We start from the raw sequence: 20,047 nt of genomic DNA, 5'->3' as shown, positions 1-20,047 counted from the left end.
CACCGCAGCGCGGCAGCCTGCCCTAGAGGCCCTGTCTTAATCACCGTGCACTAACAGCCGCTGTTTACGAAGCGCTCAGGCCCTGGTTGGCAGGTGTCATCACTCACTCCTGTTCCGGGCAGGGAGGCGGGCTCAGAGAGGACAACCGCCACGGTGCTACCTTTTGCACCCGGACTCTTCACCCCAGGTGCTCAAGTCAGCTTCACGTACATACCGTACATACATACGTACGTACAGTACGTACGTACGTGGGCTGGAGCCTTCCTGATCAGAGTGTTGTCTGTCTTCCCCTCTCAGCAGAGTCTGCCGGTGGCCTGCTGGAGAGGAGCCCAGTGCTGTTCACAGGCTTGGAAGCTTCTCAGAACCGGGACAGACGAAGGGGCCAGGCTCCAGCTGTCTCCATGCTGCCTAGCGCCGGCTGTGGAGGGCAGGCTTGATGGAGCAGCAAAGCTTGCACAGGGGAATTAGCAACATCTGTGTCCTGACATGGGACGTCAGGAATGTGAGACAACCCCAGCAACTGTATGCCTGCCAGGGACGTTGGCAGGGAGGGGCTGGGGACAGGCCATCCAAGCCTTCCTGGACCCCAGAAATCACCAGGCAGCAGCTGTTCCTGTCACTCTAAGCAACCTGGTCCTGGGCTCTGGTATGCACAGGGCCTGCAGAACTCGGGGTGTCTGTTCAGCTACCCTATGGAACCCCGTTTTTCTTTTGTCCTGTCTTCACAGTACTGGTAATCAAATCTGAGTCCTTTTTGTTTGTTTGTTGTTTTGGTTTTGCTTTTGCTACAAGGCTTAACTCCTTAGCCTTGGCCTGACTGGACGGTATGATGTAGATCAGGCTGGTCCCAAACTCACTGATCTGCCATCACGTCTGGCCTGCTTTGATTTTAGTCTTTTTCTTTTAAAAAGACTGTTTCACCCTGTAGCTCAGAGGGCTGGCCTATAACTCGTTCTCTGTCCCAGGCTGGCATCAAATTTGAGGTGATCCTCTTATCTCACGCACTCTGAGTGTGGGGATTACAAGTTTGGGTTTTATTTCTAGAGACAAGGTCTGTTCCCTTACCCACCTCCAACTCCGGCTGATCCACCCGCTCAGCCTTCTGAGTGGAGTCTTTCTCCTCTCTGAGACAGTCTCACCATGTCCAGTCGCTCCTGGAATCCAGAAATTGTCAGGCGAAAGCTGCCCCTGTGACACTGAACAACCAGGTTCTGGGCTCTGATGTGCATAGACAGAGCCTATTGAGAACCCAGGGTGTCAGCTCAGCTCTATCATGGAACCCCATATGTACCCCAGGCCTATTTCAAACTCCTAATTAAAAAAATATTCATTTTATTTTTAGTTATGTGTATTTGTGTATGTGAGTATGTGCTCATTGCATACAAGTGCCAGCAGAGGGCAGAAGAGGGCACCAGACCCTCTAGACCGGAAGTTAGAGCCCGTTGCAAGCCCCGCCTAGGGGACCCTGGGAACTGGAGTCAGGTCCTCTGCATGCATGTGCTCTGGGTGCTCTGAATTGCTGAACCATCTCTCCAGCTCCACCCCCAATTCTTGAATTATCCTCCCTTCGGTCTCCTCAGTAGCTTGGACTAGAGGTGGGTAATAATGTACTAGACACGGAAGGGAAAACAGCCTCTCTGTGGTCAAGCTGTGCTGAGACCATCGGTGACTCAAGAGTAGCCATGGTCCAGCGGTGGAACTGTGGACCATGGGGTTTTGGTCTGCAGCTCTTGGTCCTTATACCTCATCCCAACCTCCCAATCTTTTACTGACCCAGGCAAACCCAAGGGATCTGCCTCAAGACCTGGAGTGGTGGCAGGACTCAGTCACTGAATGGTAATCTCTAAGGGGAGACTGAGTTTGGAAGCAGGTCTCAGTCAGAACATGTGGTTATTATGTATGGTACTTATACCAGGAGCCAACTACTGTCCATACATACATACATACATACATACATACATACATACAATTCATTTTTTATTTGTTTTCTTTTTACATATGTGAATTTTTTGCCTGCAGGTGCATGTCGGTGTGTCCAGTGCCCATGGAAGTCAGAAGAGGGTGTTGGCTGCCTAGGAACTGGAGTTACAAATAGTGGATGCTGGGAATCAAATCCCGGTCCCTGGGGAAAGTTACAGGTGCTCTTAAACAGTGAGCTATCTCTTTAAAATTTGAGAGCACTGTAGCTGTCTTCAGACATACCAGAAGAGGGCGCCAGACAGATGGCTGTGAGCCACCAAGTCGTTGCTGGGAATTGAACTCAGGACCTCTGGAAGAGCAGTCAGTGCTCTTAACCGCTGAGCTGTCTCTCCAGTCAGAGCCATCTCTTTAGCACCACCCTTAAATTCTTGCACTAGTCCCTGGAAGCCTAAATACATTTGCAGTCTTCCCTCCCAGAGAGCTCATGGGAACCAGGCAGCAGAAAGTCTGGGACCCCTTTTGACCTCTCTCTGCCCACCCTAAACTTCAGGGTTCAGGGTTCAGGGAGCAGCTGAAACTGCCAGGACGGAGTCCAGTAAGTTTCCAGCCTCCAGAGCTCTGGGAAGCTGATCCCTCTGCGGTGGGGGCTGAGAACGGGGTTGTAACAGCCTCCAGGGAGGATCATGCAAGTGGGGACAGCTGCAGCTCAGCCAGGCGGCAACCAGCTGCTGCCTGGGAGACTGGCCAGGGCCAGGCAGGGCGGGCACGGCCCCCACAAGCCCTGAGCCTGAGCCGGCGGATCCAGACCGTGGGAGCAGGCAGTGGCTGGAGGCTTGATTTCACGTTTCCGTGCTGTGTTAACGGTCAGTTTGGTTAATGCTGAGCAGATGGGGGAGGGGACGCCAGCTCCCTCGGGGACAGTTGTGGGCCAAACATGTATGCGTGTACAGAGGATACGGGGCCTGCCTTACAGATGGTGCAGTGTGGGCTCGTCTGCCCATGAGCACCCACTCACCGCTGCACACACAAGGTTGATTCTGTAGGACGGACAAAGGCAAGGGTGTGTTTTTGCCTCGGAGTCTGCGCTAGCACGGCTGGAGGCGGAAGCGGGCTGTAGGCCTGCCTGGCACCCGCCCCCGCCCCGAGTCATATCCCAACATGGAGAGTCTTCCCACGATCCGCCCTGCCACTCAGGGAAGACACCAGGCATACAGAGAGTTATTTCAAAAAATAATAATAATTTATAAAATGCCTTGTTCTTCTGTCTTTCCACAGGCTTCTCGTCTCTCAGGGACACCAGAGCTGAGGCCCCTTCAACAAGATGCTGGAACAAGCAGTGGGGAGTTGGGGACCAGGGTGGCGAGGCTTGTGGGCTGGGGGGGGGGCAGTGAAGTCCCGAGGCCTCTAGGTTGTTTGGGGAACTAGAAATGTTTAGGACCAAAGATTTGCAGTCAGGCCAGGAGAGCCCCTGGGGTGGAGGCTAAGTGTCAAGGCCTTAATGCTTCGCTCCTCTGAGGATGAGTCCAAGGGCACGGCCATGATCTTGAGACGAGGAGTTGAACTCTGAGCTGGGAACATAAGTTTGGAACAGAAGGCCTCAACTATGAACCCCAAGACCAAGAATGGGCCTCCCCAAAACAGGGCCAGAGAGAGGATTTGGCCCAGCAGTAGCCTCGAGTCAGAGGCCTGATGACACTGCCAACGTCAAATGCTGATGCAACAGGTTGGAGTTGAACTCGGAGTCCCACGGCTACGGGCCTAGGAGCCCATGCAACATCGTTCCCAGGCTCATGTGGTCTGCGCCTCAGGGAAAGGGAAGGGGCTTGGCTCGAGGGGCAAAGGGTCGTGGCTGAAAACCGAGTCGCTGGAGGAGCACGTGCTGCTGGCATCCCCATTGTTGGGGGAATAGGGTCCAAAGGTCAGGCGGAGGTCAAGGTACTGCAAGGAACAGAGCTGCTCAACTTCCAGCCTCTGGGACTGGATGCTTCATGGTCAGGTCCCTAGGTCATGGGAGCGGGCAGAGAGAGGGCATGGGGCGGGGATGGGCAGTACCTCTTCAGAGACAGCCAGCAGGACCTTGTCCAGAGCTTCCACCAGCTGCTTAAAAGTCGGCCTCTGAGAAGGAGCTGCGTGCCAACACTCCCTCATTAGCCCATACCTGGGAACGGGTCAAAGAAACTTATGTCTAGGGCGGGCAAAGTGAGAACTGTGGGCTCCCTAGGGTTGGGGCTCCGGGCCGCGGTGGGTGTGGGGGCTTGGCAGGAGAAGCAGGGCAGGTTAATGGGAGAGTAGGAACAAGACCAGGGCACCGTGAGCTGTGGAGAGGAAGAAGAGGGAACCGGAGTGGAGACAGGACTGCTCTATGGCTAGGGTCAAAGCTGACATCAAAGTCAGGACCCAGGATGAGGTCTGGACGCTGGGGCAAGGAGGGTGACCTTACAGCTCTGAGGGGCAGTTTGGGGGCCGCTCCATCCTGTGCCCCTCTCGCAGCAGTGAGAACAGCTCCTCCACGGGGATGCCGGGGTATGGGGAGCCCCCGAGGGTGAAGATTTCCCACAGCAGGATCCCGAAGGACCACCTGGAGGTAGAACTGCAGCTCAGCGGGGCCCAGCTTCCTTCCTCATTGAAGCTGTAGTAAAGGCTACCGCAGTCGATGCACCCTTAGGGATAGGGAGGGGCACTCCTTTCCTTAGGAGTATCAGAGGAACTCCTAAGATCTTGTGACTTTGGCAAGCGCATTGCCCTTTTAGTGGGGATGGACAACTTGAAGATATCCAACAGCCATCTTAGAACCCAGTCCCCGGACTCACACGTCACTCTGGTGTGTGTATACACGGTCAAACAACGCCTCAGGAGCCATCCACTTGACTGGCAGGCGGCCCTGGAGGAAGGAGGCAGGGACAGTGGTGTGAGTAGTACAGGACCTATCCCTTTTAGACCAGGTCTAGTCCCCGCCCCACTCCCATGTGTCTCCGCGGTGCCCCTCACATTGCTGGTTTTCTTATAGTAGTCGATGTGGTGGACACCACGGGCCAGCCCAAAGTCAGCGATCTTCATCACGTCATCCTCGGTCACCAGCACGTTTCGGGCAGCCAGGTCCCGGTGGATGCACTGAGGACAGGGTAGGGAGTATCAATCAGGACCCACATCTGGGAGTTCAACGTTTCACAGCAAGCCCAGGGGCCAGAGTCACTCAACCCCCGAACTGATGAGAAATGGAATGGGCAGAGGCCTGGGCTGAATCCCCAGGCCCAGAAAGAGAAAAAGAAAGAAGCACGGTTTGTTCAGAGCCCATGCCTACACCATGCTTGCCCGGGTGGAGAGAATGGGGACCTGCGGGGTTACTGGGTAGGGAGTATCAATCAGGACCCACGTCTGGGAGTTCAACGTTTCACAGCAAGCCCAGGGGCCAGAGTCACTCAACCCCCGAACCGATGAGAAATGGAATGGGCAGAGGCCTGGGCTGAATCCCCAGACCCAGAAAGAGAAAAAGAAAGAAGCACGGTTCGTTCAGAGCCCATGCCTACACCATGCTTGCCCTCGGGTGGAGAGAATGGGCACCTGCGGGGTTACAAATAGGGACATGCAGGGTTAGCTGCAAATGTATGGGAGCAACAGTTAAGAGCCGTGAACTGGGAGCAAGGAAGCCGCTGGAACATTCAGTGCCACCGGCAAGAAGGTGTGGAGGAGTTAAGAGTAGTTCAGACCACAGCACAACTGTCCTTTGCCCACACCTTCCGAGACTCCAGATACTGCATGCCTCGGGCCACCTGGTAGGCACAGGAGACCAGGGCCGGGAAGGAGAGCGGTCCTTCGCTGCTGCGAGGCCCATCAGGGCTGAGATCAGGGCCTGGGGGACGCCGGGCACGCAGGAATTCCCGAAGGTTTCCCTTGGCCGCATATTCCACAATCACATACAGGGGCCCTACAGAGGGAAGACGCGGACCAGAGGTTGGGAAGTCTGGCAAGACTGTGCCTTCGCATCCCAATTGCGTAACTGTAATGACGGCTCCCGGCCCCACCTTCCTGAGTGCAGACACCCAGCAGGTTAATGATGTTCTTGTGTCTTCCGATTAGCTTCATCATCTCCATCTCAGAGATCAGGTCTGCCAAATCCTTGTCGGAGGCATTGTCTGCAAAGCAACGGGTGGGCTGAGGAAGTTGCCCTCCAACCCCACAAGAGCATCATGGGATGGGGTGGGGGTGGGGTCAAGGAAGTGTGGGCTGAAACCCTGCTGGGCTGGTGCCTCAAAAGAAGCCTTTCAGGCTAGGGATGTAGTTCAGTTTGTAGAGTGCTTGCCTAGCAAGAAGTCTGCATTCAGTCCTCACCACATATAAAACTAGGGGTGGTAGAGCCCTTGTCTAAGCCTAGCACTTGATGAATATGAGGCCAGCCGTGTGTGTGTGTGCGTGTGTGAGTGTGTGTGTGTGTGTGTGTGTGTGTGTGTGTGTGTAAGTAAAAAGAGGGATCAGGGAGCATGGAAGGATGTGGGGGATAGAGTGGGGTGGAAATGCTGTAAATAAGTACTCATATATGAAACTCTCAAAAAAAAAGTAAGTGCTAAAAAAAAAAATAATTCCAGGTCAGGAATAGTGGAGCACACCATGAGTTTGAGATCAGCCTGGTCTACATATGAATCCAGGAAGACTATATATAGAGACCCTAAAAACAAACAAACAAAACTTATTTATTTAAGACAGTGTTTCTCTGTATAGCCCTGGCTGTTCCGGAACTACCTTTGTAGTCCAGGCTGGCCTTGAACTCAGAGATCTGCCTGCCTCAGCTTCCTGACCGCTGGGATTAAAGATGTGTGTACCACTAAGGTTGGCTTAGATACTTGCTTTGATGGTTTGGGGAGATGCTCAGGGAATGACGTGTCTGCAGCACAAGCACAAGGATCTGAGTTCGGATCCCCGCACGCTCGTAAACAATTGGGTGGAGCAGGGCTGTGGCCCTAACACTCAGGCACAGAGTGGGGAGGGGTAGGTAGACGGCCAGCTAGCGTGGCTGGAACAGCAAGCCCCAGATTCAGCAAGAGACTGTGTCTCAAAAACTAAGCTGGAGAGCTGGAGAGCTGGCTCAGTGGTTAAGAGCACTGACTGCTCTTCCAGAGGTCCCGAGTTCAATTCCCAGCAACCACATGGTGGCTCACAACCATCTGTAATGGGATCTGATGCCCTCTCCTGGTGTGTCTGAAGACAGCTACAGTGTACTTATGTAATAATGATAATAATAACAACAACAACAACAACAACAACAACAACAACAATAATAATAATAATAATAATAAACAACTAAGCTGGTGATAGAGGAGGCACCTGATATTGCACACCTACACACACCTATGCCTATGTCTACACACATACACCTATGCCTGTACATGCACACACACCTATGTCTATATCCACATGTACATATACCTAGACTTATACATGCACATACACGTATACCTATGCGCACACATACATCTATGCCTATACATGCATGTACACCTACACCTATACACACATATACCTACACCTATACATGCACATATATCTACACCTATACATGCACATGCACTGACATCTATATATGCACATACACCTATGCCTATACACGCACATACACTACACCTATACACAGATATCTACACCTATACATGCATGTACACCTAAGCCTATACATGCACATACACCTATACACACACACCTATACATGCACTTGGCACCCACACCCATGGTCTCTCAACCTCTCTGAACCTCACACTCATTTTATATGCAGCAGAACTCTGAAGACTCTCAAAGAACTGATCTTCCCATGAGCAGGTCCAGGGGACAGGAGAGAGGCAGAAGCTCCAGACAGGAAGGAAGTTGTGCTAACTGGTTCCTGGGTAACAGTTCCTAGAGGCGGGAAGTACCCTGAGGTCTTGTTATGTATGAAGGAAGGAGACCTCTGTGACTTCTCTAGGGAAGACTGGGCTAAGGACCAGGGACAAGGCTCCCAGGGCTGACCTGCTGCGGCCTTGGGATAAAGATGTAACTCTTCCCCTCGCTGCACATCAATATGGAGAAGCCTGTTTCACAATCACTGCCTCACAGAAAGTGCCAGCTGGCTCCGGCTGTGCAGAGTGGAAGGAGGGAAGAATGCAGTGGCTAGGGACCGCAGCTGCAGGTTCCAATGGGGAGCCAGCAAGACATCCAGGACCCAAGGGTATACTGTTAGACATCAAGAGACTGAGTAGACATGATGTGATAATATGATTTACACAGAACGAAGCAAAGAATAATAGACACACAGAAGAAAACATAAAGGAGTCAACGAGAGGGTGTGGTGAACAAGCCTGATGACAAGACTTTGATCCTTGAAATTGGCCCCTATAAGTTGTTCTCTGATCAATATGGGTACTGGCTTTGTAGGTGCTCACACTTACACACGTATCACACACACAACACAATAATCGCCCTAAATCCCAGCAGAGGGAGGCAGAGGCAAGTGGAGATCTGTAGATTCAAGTCCAGCCTGGTCTATTAAGTTCCAGGCTGGCCAGGACTGTATAGTGTGACCCTGTCTGAAAAGGTGATAAACTTTAAAATAAAGACAAAAATGAGAGAGGTTCCAAGGGCAAACACCAGGCAGCTGCAGGACACTTTGGGGGGACATTGCTTGAGTTCTGGGTTTCCTTATCCTCTCCGCTATTCCTGGGGATCATACGGTGGCTCCTGCACATGTTAGACAAGCATTCTAGCACTCAGCTAGGCCTCGTCATATTTTGGGAAAAGGGTTTTACTAAGTTGTCCAGGCAGCATTTGTGCTCTGTCCGTAGCTTACCTCAGTTTACCATCCTATTGTCTTAGTCTCCTGTGTACCCAAGATGACAGGCTCATGCCACCAGGCCCAGCTTGAACCTGGGATGTTTTATTTTTGAGATTTATTTGTATGTGAGCGGTGCATATGTGCGTGGGTGCGTACATGCACACGGGTGTGCGTGTGCCTTCAGAGGCCAGGAGAGGCTGTCAGAATCCCTGGGGCTAGAGTTACAGGTGGTTTTGGGTTGCCAGATGTGTGTGCTGGGAATTGAACTTGAGGCCTCTTGCAAGAGCATTGAGCACTCTTAGTGGCTAAAGCCGTCTCTCCAGCCCTGAGGCTGGGACTGTTCTAGGGCAGGGACTAGGAGCGGCAGGAATATGTGCTGAAGGTGTATTATTTAGTGGGGTTGGTGGGGATGAGGCATAAAACGTGTGAGGATGACTAAGAGAGCCCAGAGCTAACGGGGGATGTTAAGCTCCAATCACCATAAATCTCACAGGGATCATCACCCAGGGGCTAAACTTTACTGAGCTGGTTAGGTATTGGGAGGCTGGTGTAGGAGGATCCCTATGAGTTCCAAGCAGGGCTAGATTACAAAGTGACCTCTAGGTCAGCCTCAAAACTAAAGAAAACAAAACGGTCCTATCCCATCACGAGGTGTATGCCTTTAATCCCAGCACGTGGGAGGCAGAGGCTGGTCTAGTCTACAGAGTGACTTCTAGGACAGCCAGGTTGTACAGAGAAACCCTGTCTCAAAAACATAAAAACAAAAACAAGCAAACCAACAAAAAAAAAGAAAGAATGAAAGAAAGAAAAGAAAACCAGTTCCACACCCTACACCAAAAATTTACTAAGCCGCCATGTATCAGAAACATCTATAAACTTCCCCCTGAGAGGTAAGGAGCCATTACTCATCCGTGTGGAGGCGCAAGAGGTAACTGAGGCTTAGAAGCCATTTGCCAGGGCCAGCAGCAGGGCTGGGCTTCAGGACCAAGGGTAGAAAACCTGAGGTCTTTTCTCATGAATGGGCAGTCCATGCAGACCCCAGCACAGGCTATCCCTTTAGCCCCTTGTGTGGCCCCAGCACAGGCTATCCCTTTAGCCCCTTGCATGGCCCCAGCACAGGCTATCCCTTTAGCCCCTTGCATGGCCCCAGCACAGGCTATCCCTTTAACCCCTTGTGAGGCCCCAGCACAGGCTATCCCTTTAGCCCTTTGCATGGCCCCAGCACACCCTGCCCAGGTTGCAATGTATACCTTTCAGCATCTTCACAGCCACGGTGCTGGTTTGGTCTGGCCGGGAGGAATCCATGCCAAGGGCTTCTGCACGAACCACTTGCCCAAAGCAGCCCTCACCCAAGGGCTTTCCGAGCACCAGCCTGGAGACCAAGAAGGCCTGTGCCTCAGATCCGTGGGTACCACTCCTGAGCTGGCACCCCCATTCTTAGCCTGCTCAGTGTACCTGTCCCGGGGGAACTCCCAAAGTGGATCGAGAGGTAGGTCTAGACTCACAAGGCCCGTGAGCAAGGGCGGGCCACTGGAGGAGAGCCGGACACCTCGCACCAGGGACAAGCTTGACTTGCCAGAGGACCTCGACTCCAAGGAGAACTGCAAAGTGGGAGATTTGTTCTGCCTGCTGGGGTCAGGCTGAGAGCCAGACATGGTGGGATCTGGGGAACAGGCGCAGTACCTGCCGGGCCAAAGGGAACCGGGACAGCTTCTGTACAGTGACAGGCTGTCGAGAGTGGTGGCCGTGGATTGCTTGTCGGTGATACACCCCGGCCAGCAGCAGGAGCAAAACCAAAGCCAGTGAGCCAGATACATATAGGATAATATCTGTATATCTGGCCTCCGATGTTGCTGTTGTCCACGTGAGGTCTTCTTCCTCTGCTTCTTAGAGGAACATAGACAGAGAAATGAGCAGTGGGTGGTCAGACTGACCAGCCCTTCCCCTCAGCTTAGGTCCCCATAGTTACTAACACATATAGGGACACACACGGAAAATGTCACAGTTAGAGGTAGTCTTATATCCCTGAGGGGTCATATGGACAGTCACGTAAAATCAAATACACATCCCTGCTGATTTCAGTGAGAGCACTCACAGTGCCAAAAAAAAAAACAAAAAAAACCCCAAAAAATCAAACAAAAAAACGCCCAAAAAAACAAAAAAAAAAACACCCCCCCAAAAACAAAAACAAACAAACAAACAAACAAACAAACAAAAAAACAAAAACAAAACTATCCTCCCACAGGCCAAGGAGACTGCCTACCTAACAGGCCACAATGGACCAGAGAGGAGTCCTGTAGCCTCCCCCAGAATCCCCCAGGCCCTCACCGGGTAGCACGGTGAGCCACGCTGACTGGTAGGAGAGGCCGATGGAGTTGCCCGCCAGGCAGGTGTACTCCCCCGCGTCCTCAGCCGACACGTTCCTCAGATACAGCACCTCCACCTCTGAGCTATTGATGTCTGTTGTCTGAAGCGGTGCACACTCTGGGTCACGGCTGGGATGGTGGCTAGGTAGCCTCCCACCCTAATGGGGAAAGACTGGGGCCCAGCCCAGGCACTGGCAGGAACCGCACCTTCAGGACTTGGACGTAGGGGAAACCATCAGCGCCGAAACTGCTGCCGTTGATAACGATGTGCTTCAGCCACTGGATGTGCGGCTGGGCGTCACTGTACACCTTGCACAGCAGCTCCACGTTGCTGCCAACCACAGCCGTGGTGTTGGCTGGGAGTCCCGCCTGCAGGATGGGCCGGTGCGGGGACCGCTCTGGGGGCCAGGCCAGGCCGTCAACCCTGACCAGTGGCACCCACGAAATCACCCGGTTTCCCTGCCCCCAGCCGCCCTCCTGGCTCAGGTGGAGGACCTTCTGGACACACAGCTCTGATCTTGTCTATCTTCCGGTTACCTTCCGCTAACTTTTTATGGCTCTACTGTCTTTGGGCCCAGGGCAGCTTCTCAGACGCAACCTCAACATGTCCACGGCCTGTCCCTGTCCCCTTCCCCCACAAATGCTGCACCCATGAAGTATCCCTGCCCACAAATGCTCTACAGTCTTAAGAACTGAATTTAGTCTGTGCCACCTGCCTGGATGCCCTTCTCCCATTCCTTTAGGCCGATTTCTCCACGCCTCCCCACCCACCCCTTGCTTCCTTCTGACCCTTGGGGCTGTCTCACTTGTCTGAAACTGACTCCATCTAGTTTCCAACACAAGATAAGACAAGATACCCACCCTCGGGGCAGCACGGAGCCAAAGATAAGCCAGGTTCTTTGTCCTACCTGCCCAGCCCATCCACTCACCCAGCACATCCAGCAGATAGCTGTAGCGAATGCTACCCAGAGAGTTCTCCACAAGGCACGTGTACGTGCCACGGTCTGAGGGCACCACACTCTCCATCACGAGGCTCCAGTGTTGGTGACGCAGCTGGAAGCAGGCAGGGGTAGAGGAAGTGTCCACAGGGGACCCGAGAAAGCCAGGACGGGGGAGGACAGAATCTACCTATGAGGCTCTTCTCAATCTTTCCAGCCCCTGAGAGGATCAGGCCAAGGCCAGAGATCCCTGGACAGAGAAAGAGGCTATAAGAAGTATCTTAATGGGGCTGGAGGAGGAGGAAGAGGAAGAGGTAAAGGAGGAGGAGGAGGAGAAGGGGGAGGAGGAGGAGGAGGGGGAGAAGAAAGAAGGAAGAGAAGGAGGAGGAGAAGGAGGAAGAGGAGAAGGTAAAGGAGGAGGAAGGAGAGGAGGAGGAGAAGGAGGAGAGGAGGAGGAGGAGGAGAGGGGAAGGGAGAAGAGAAGGAGGAGAGGAGGAGGAGAAGGAGGAGGAGGAGGAAGAGGAAGAGGAAGAGGAAGAGGAAGAGGAGGAGGAGGAGGAGGAAGAGGAGGAGGAGAAGGAGGAGGAGGAGGAGGAGGTGTTTGAAGGCCAGGCATGGTGGTGTACACCTTTAATCCCAACACTAGGAAGCCATCCAAAGACAGGAGAATATGAATTTAAGGCCAGCTTGTTCTATAGATGGAGTTCCAAGCCCCTCAAGACTACACAGTGAGATCCTATCTCAAAGGAACAAACGAAACAAACAAACACCAAAAAAAACAACCTCCCCCCCCCCGAAAAAACCCCAATAGAAAAACAACATCGAGCCCTGGTTTGAGTCTTTCAAGTTTAGCTATGCCCTACCCGGGAGTGCTCTCTTTTGCTTGTCTTTGCTGGCTCTGAGTCTGTTTCCTTCCGACAGCATGCTAAAACCCACTGCCCAGTGTTTCTTCCCACCTTAAAGGAGATGCTTCCCAGGAGGCTGGACTTGGACATAGCCGGTACTCTACAATGACACCCTATCTCAAGAGCCAGCACCACTGGGGCTGGAGAGGTGGCTCAGTGGTTAGGAGCACTGACTGCTCTTCTAGAGGTTCTGAGTTCAATTCCCAGCAACCCCATGGTGGCTCACAACCATCTGTAATGGGATCCGATGCCCTCTTCTGGTGTGTCTGAGGACAGCGACTGTGTACTCACATACACAAATAAATCTTTCAAAACAAAACAAAACAGCATCCTCACCCCCAGGAAGCCAGAGAGGCAAGCTAGTTCTTTATGAGTTCAAGGCCAGCCTAGTCTACTTAGTGAGTTCTAGACCATAGAGAGATCCTGTCTCTAAAACCAGCACCAGCACCACCTCCTCAGGGCTGGAGAGATGCTCAGAGGTTAACAGTGCTGGCTGCTCTTCTGGAGGACCTGAGTTTGTTCCCTAACTGTCCCTGTCTGGCAGCTCATAACTGCTTATGTAATTCTAGCTCCCAGGAATCCGATGCCCTTTCCTGGTCTCTGTAGGCGCATGCCCGCAAACACGAATAGAAATCATTGAAGTAGCCCATTTCGTGGCTACTTCATAAACAGCATCGCCAACAGCGAAGACCCCTACCAGCCCACAACATGAGTTAGTTTTTGCTGAGGCTGAGAGGTTGCCCTTTGTGAGAGGGTAGCAGATTGGGAACTTGAGTCAGGGCTGTTCGTGCTCTGGGGCTCCGGAATCACCTTCCTCGTTATCTATCGACCTACATGGAAGGGTGGGGGTGTGAAAACGGGGGTGGGGGTAGAGACAGACTCCGAAAACTGAGACTCACCCGAATGCCTCCGATACGATTCTCCCCGTGGAAGGCCTGTCCGTTCTTGAGCCAGTGGATGGTGGGCATGGGGTTCCCTGCAGCTGGACAGCGGAATTTGACAGTGTTCCCGGCAGGCACCGCGTGCAGTTTCTTCTCCATGCGTTGGGGGTGTGTCCAGTAAGGTGCTAGAGGGAAAAGAGAGTCATTAGGACCCTAAGGTGACCTTGGCTCCCATACTTGGTGACCAGATGGGTGGCAGAGAACAGTCCTTGGGAAAAGGTACCAACCTTGCTGCAGGTAGGAGTGCCCACTCGAGGAGCTGCTGAGGGTCTTGGGGTCCTCGTTATTGATGGAGGGTAAGGAGTCTATTCAGGGACAAAGGAAGGCCTCTGAAATCCAAGGGAAGAGGTTTCCCTCCCAAGGGACCCTTCAACCCCTGCCAGACCCTCTTACCATCCATAATCAAAGTAAGATTGTGTATGACAGTCATGGAGCCACGGGCCAGGCAGAGGTACCGGCCAGCATCCTCAGGAAGGAAGCTGGCGATCTCCAGGCGGCCTCTCCAGCCCCGTACTCTCCCAGCAGATGCTAAGCGGCTGCCCTCCTTGTACCAATGACGACCACGCTCAGTGCGGCCACAGCATAGCCGCACAGGCTGCCCAAGGGCCACAGTCAACACCTGCTCTTGCTGCTCCGGGATTGGGGCTGGGCAGGGCTCTGAGGGCAGATGGGCAGCAATCATTAATAGCCATAGCTCCATCCAAGGCTAGCCCCCCACCCTACATACAGAGAACATGCTACACACGTGAGACACAAAGATCCTGTGATACATGCTGTCCTCCCACACATAACCACATGCTACAAATGCTTTGCGTAGGGCCAACGCCATACTTCTGGGAGCTGTCACATACACACACACACACACACGCACAAACACACTCGGCACACATGCTAGACATGCTACTACCCAAAATACACACACACACACAAGGCACATGCTACAGGTGCCACATACAAGGACACATGCCACCCCTCTGAGGCACACCATCCTTGGTACACACACCACACATGCTGCTTGCACCTCCCAACCAACACACCCGGTGCATAGAACCACACTACACACACAGCCAAGGGGCTCACCACTGGCTCTGCAGCCTAGCCCAGGCTCTGTGCCCTGTAAGGCTAATCCTCTCTTGTAGACATACAGATAGGAGTGTGCTTGCTGGGAGCGAGACAGTGAATTGCAACGCCCTGCCCTGCTGCCTCCTTCTTGGGGCCAGGGCCAGGGCCAGGGCCAGGATCCTCTCCAGCTCTACTCAGCCAGAAGCCCCTTTCTTGTGCCTGTTCCTGACATCCCTGCCACCCTCTCCCACCTTAGAGGCCATACCCTGTTCCATTTCCTCAGAGGCCTCAAGGGAGAAGGCTGGTGTCCCCTGAAAGATGCTCAACAAAGCCAACAGCAGCCACATTTCCTTCCAGCTGTTCTCGGGACCCAGGCCAGACTTCCCGCTGACCACCTTCCTAAAAGAGGGGGTTTGGGGGTGGGGGAGAGCTCTGGTCAGCGCTGGTCCCATTCTTTGTTTTGCAGATGAAGACCCAGAGACAGGAAGCAGTCAGCAGGCTCATCCAAACCCCACAAGGCAGTAGCAGGGCAGAGACTGGAGCCAGCACTGCTGGGCAGAGCCCTGGCCTCCCCATAGGAGGTTCTGCAGGGCGTGTGCGGACTTCCTGCTGTCTTGGGTCCTACTGTGACCTGGCAAGCCTTCACAGAGAGAGCAGTCTCGGGATTCTTTCCTTGGGAGTAAGCAGAGATGGAGGCTTATCCTGGACACATCATTTATTTTCTGCTGAATAAATGAATTCATTGCTGAAGGCTCAAAGAAGAAAAGGGAAACCTAATACAAGGCCAGCCTTCAGCATCTGGACGCCATCGGATGGGACCTCGCTCTTGAGTATTATTGGCATTTCCACGTCCAGCTTGGGATGCCTCCAGCGGTGGGTGCCCAAAGGAGGCGCAGCCCAAATCGAGGACATTCTTTCTCCTTCTGAGCCAGGAAAGCATCCTGAGGGCACTTCCGGTGGTTTGTACCCTCCGGCTCCGTCTTAGACAATGTAGGAGCTCGTTCTGCTTTGTTTATTGTTTTTGTTATTGTTTTTTCTGAGTTGTGGATTGAACCCGAGACCTCCCTGCACGCTAAACAAAGCTTCTGCCACCGAGCTTTCGTGTCGAGGTGGCTTGGGAATTGTCACAGATTTTACACTGTAAATCTGGTAGCAACAATTTCAAATCCCGGTTCCTGCCAAGACCTACCTTTCTGAACCGTTATCATCATAAGGTTGCTTCAGGGACAAAAAGGGACCATACATGGAGGGACGGCACACATACAGAGCATTGGTGAGATGTTCTCCCTGTCCCCATACCGAGTGTGCACCTTGGTCTGACCTTAATCAGTGTCTACTTGTGCAGTAGATACACACGCTTGTCCAAATGCTGCTGTGAACATCTGTTTCCCTAAAGGAAGACTCGGGCGTAAGCCTTAACTTGACCAGGGAACCAGTGGAGTCCCAGGGACGCACAGGCTGTTACCTATCCTGGATAGCAACCAGGTATCACCATCTTTGGATCAGGGTTCTTTCCCTCAGGACCCTGCTTTTGTTGGGCAAGGTTTTGTGAGTGTGTATGAGGTCCTTGCACAGCGGCTGTGCTAATCTCTGTATCGGTCCAACTTTAGTACCTAACCAAACTGGGAACCCTGCCCAGGGAGGCCATTATACCCATTCTACCATTCTCAGCCCACTGCTGAGGAAGACACAGGCCTAAGCCTTGGTCGGTCCACTGACCTCATCGATGTCTCTCAGCTTCCCTACCCCACTTAGGTTAAGTCATGGTCATTTCTTGCTTGGTATCTTGGCAAATCTTAGTTCTTCACCACCCAGCTGTTTGTTTGGCCTTTTTTGTTTTGTTTTGTTTTGGTCCCTGATGGTTGTGAGCCACCATGTGGTTGCTGGGAATTGAACTCAGGACCTCTGGAAGAGCAGTCAGAGTTCTTAACCACTGAGCCATCTCTCCAGCCCTATTTTCTCCCTGTTACCTAGTTTACAAGCCCCTGAGGGTTAACTGCAGACTGCCCTTTTCTTCTCTCTCTCTCTCTCTCTCTCTCTCTCTCTCTCTCTCTCTCTCTCTCTCTCTCTCTCTTTATTATTTTGAGACAAATTCTCACTAAAGTTGGCCAGGCAGACTGGCACTGAAAATCACTCTGTAAACCGAGTAGGTCTTCAACTTGTAAGCCTCCTGCCTCAGCCTGGCTAGCCCCCGTTAAGGCCCATGTACCCGGCCCAGCTGTTCTGGGCTTCATTTTAAACACCAGTGTTAGTCCCACTGTCTGTCCCTTCAGTAAATTCTAAAAGCCAGCACGTTTGCTTTCCTGTCTGTACCTCTGTGTCACTCATTCCTTTTGTCGACCAGCTTAGCTATCATTTTAAAACCCCCCTTGACATGGGGGTTGGGGATTTAGCTCAGTGGTAGAGCGCTTGCCTAGCCAGCGCAAGGCCCTGGGTTCGGACCCCAGCTCCGGAAAAAAAAAAAAAAAAAAAAAAAAAAAAGAAAAGAAAAAAAAAAAAAAAAACCCTTGACATGGCCCCCTACCCTTAGTTTGGTCTGCTCATCTGCAAAAGACTCCTACCACACCCTGCTAAGCAGAGAGGGCAGATTTTCGTCTCCAGTTTGGATTGGGGTGGACAGGTCCAGGGAGGTTTTATTCCCACTCCCACGCTGCCCTGAACTCTCAATCACAGAGTTCTTAGTCTGGTCACTTCGGCTGGCCGCTGAGGATCGCTAACCCTTAGTTGTCTACCCTCCTGCACTCACACGAAGAGGTGCTCTGTGCAAGTGACTGCGAGAGTTAATTTCCTCATCAATTTGGCCAGAGCGCGTCTGTCACCCAGCCCAAGGGCGACAGTGCTCTTATTTTAGTGCCCCTACCCCGTCGCCCTCGGAGGAAGGTGCACGTCAACGGTCTCCATGCGGAGTTGCATAGACAGCTGGCCCATCGCCCCCGCCCCGGTGGGCAATAAGTAACCAGAGCGGTGACCAGGGTGCTCTTTGAACGGAGGGGGACAAAAGGCCCTGTGTGCGCTGCGGGTTACTGATTTACCGTCCCCTCCACCCAACCACTCCCGCCGCGCGGGCGCCAAGGTCCCCGGGACTGAAGGGGCAGCTCCCGAGCTCCACCGCCGCGGTCCCCAAGGCGGCCGGGAGTACGGTGTGTGGCCGGGCTCGCCCAGAGATAGAGGGCTCGGCTCCCCGTGCAGGGGCTCGGCTCACCTGGCTCCTCCGCCACCCGGTTCCCGCGCTCGCGGGTCACGATCCCGGCAGGGCTGGCACACTCACCCGCCGGGAGCTCCTCCGCCCCGGGCCGAAGAGCCAGGAATGTCCCTGCAACTGCAGCGTGGCGGGGGGCTGCCCACCTCCTGCCCCGCCCACCTCGGGCTCCGCCCCTTCTGGACCAGTTCTGATCTGAGAGGCGTGGTTCGTGATCTGGCTAAAGTCAGCCGGGCACCCTAGTGCAAGAGCTCCGGGTGGTACTGGATTTCCCAGTCTCAGCCGCTCCAGGGCCCCTGGTATAACCTGCAAGGTGTGACCTGCTACTTGCTCTATTCTTTGCTCTACACCGCCTTGGAACTCACCAGGTTCCTTGGTTTCCCGTGCAATCGCAGTACCTCAGATAGATCTGACCTCTTTTTTGCCTGAGCGACCTTCGGAGGATATTTAAAATGCATCTCCGTCGGGGTGGTGGTGGTAGTGGTGGCGTCGCATTCCTTTAATCCCAGCACTGGGGAGGTAGAGGCAGGTGGATCTCTGTGTTTCAGGCCAGCCTGGTCTACATAGGGAGTTCCAGGACAGCCAGGGCTACACAGAGAAACCCAGTCTCAGGGCGGGGTGGGGGTGGGGGACAAAACAACCAACTAATAAGCCAACTAAATATATAAATAATTTAAAATAAATAAAGTACGTATCCAGGCGGAGCCTGGTAATCCCAGCTACTCAAAAGGGTAAGGCACAAGTGACACAGCGACTCAATGAGACTCTGTCTGAAAAGAAAATAAAAACAAAAGCAAAACCACAAAAATCACCGCCGCTGTCACTACCACCACCATCACCAACAGCAAAAACCACAAACAAACAGGGAGCCTAGCAGTCGAGCAAGGCTCTAAAATCCTAGTGTAAAAGACAAACGCTGGGGGTTGGGGATTTAGCACAGTGGTAGAGCGCTTGCCTAGGAAGCACAAGGCCCTGGGTTTGATCCCCAGCTCCGAAAAAAAGAACTAAAAAAAAAAAAAAAAAAAAAAAAAAGACAAACGCTGGAACTTTCTTTGTAAAAACATTTATTTATTTATTTATTTATTTATTTATTTATTTATTTATTTATTTATTTATGTGCATTGGTGTTTTTCCTCCATGTATGTACACGTGAGGGTGTTGGATCCCCCGGAACTGGAGTTACAGACAGTTGTGAGCTGCCTGTAGGTGCTGGGAATTGAACCAGGATTCCTCTGGAAGAGCAGCAAATACTTACTACTCTATCCGGCCTACCTTGCTCTTTTTTAAAAATTAAAAATTTAAACTTTAGCTTTTAAAAAGCTGTAGTCTTTACTTTTTTCTTTTCTTTTCTTTCCTTTTCTTTTTTTTCCCGGAGCTGAGGACCGAACCCAGGGCCTTGCGCTTGCTAGGCAAGCGCTCTACCACTGTAGTCTTTACTTTTAAACGTTTAAATGTTCATTTTAAAAAGTTTTAATTTTGTTTTTAAAAGCTTTATTTTACATTCTGTTTTGCTTGCGTGCTTGTCTAATTGCCTGCAGATACCAGAAGAGGGCCGATTTTCCTGGAACTGGAGTCATAGACTTGAATCCAGATCCTCTGAAATGGTAGCCAGTGCCTTTAATCAGGGACGTATTTTCTGGCCCTTAAACTTTACTGTTAAGTTTATTTGTTTTTGTTTTCTGTTTTTTGTTGTTGTTTTCTTTTTTGAAAACAGGCTCTCGTTATGTAATCCTGGCTGGTGTGGAACGGTTCTGTGAAGGCTACCTTGTCCTCCTTGCAGGGGTCTTCCTGCCTCTGCCTCCAGAGTGCTGAGATTTCAGGAGTGTCTGTGGCCGCAGGACCCCTAGACTCACGTGATCGCAGAAATTACATGGAGCCTGGTTTGTACTTGGGTGGGCGATTACAGGTGGGAATCTCCAG

At 52.5% G+C, this 20,047-nt stretch overlaps 1 protein-coding gene across 6 annotated transcripts; it reads right to left on the bottom strand.

The window, feature by feature from the left end:
- Positions 1-3,137: 3,137 nt before the first annotated feature.
- On the bottom strand, positions 3,138-18,270 carry Fgfr4 (fibroblast growth factor receptor 4). Of its 6 annotated transcripts, none has more exons than XM_032884948.1 (18): positions 18,131-18,270; positions 15,194-15,340; positions 14,260-14,523; positions 14,094-14,171; positions 13,825-13,991; positions 12,012-12,135; positions 11,290-11,480; positions 11,045-11,183; positions 10,400-10,602; positions 10,172-10,317; positions 9,967-10,088; positions 5,943-6,053; positions 5,655-5,845; positions 4,909-5,031; positions 4,731-4,801; positions 4,361-4,498; positions 3,973-4,078; positions 3,138-3,858 (listed from the first exon to the last, which is right to left on the bottom strand). In XM_032884948.1, the coding sequence occupies exons 2-18, from the start codon at positions 15,273-15,275 to the stop codon at positions 3,709-3,711; spliced, it is 2,406 nt and encodes an 801-aa protein (XP_032740839.1). In that variant the 5' UTR covers positions 15,276-15,340; positions 18,131-18,270; the 3' UTR covers positions 3,138-3,708. The 6 variants fall into 6 exon arrangements, with proteins under 6 accessions (XP_032740839.1, XP_032740843.1, XP_032740841.1 ...); XM_032884952.1 differs by having other exon boundaries at positions 10,172-10,305; XM_032884950.1 differs by having other exon boundaries at positions 10,400-10,599.
- Positions 18,271-20,047: the final 1,777 nt, after the last annotated feature.

This window comes from Rattus rattus, chromosome 14 (assembly GCF_011064425.1).
Source record: "Rattus rattus isolate New Zealand chromosome 14, Rrattus_CSIRO_v1, whole genome shotgun sequence".
Classification (NCBI taxonomy): Eukaryota; Metazoa; Chordata; class Mammalia; order Rodentia; family Muridae; genus Rattus; species Rattus rattus.
This window is presented reverse-complemented; position numbering and strand designations above follow the sequence as displayed.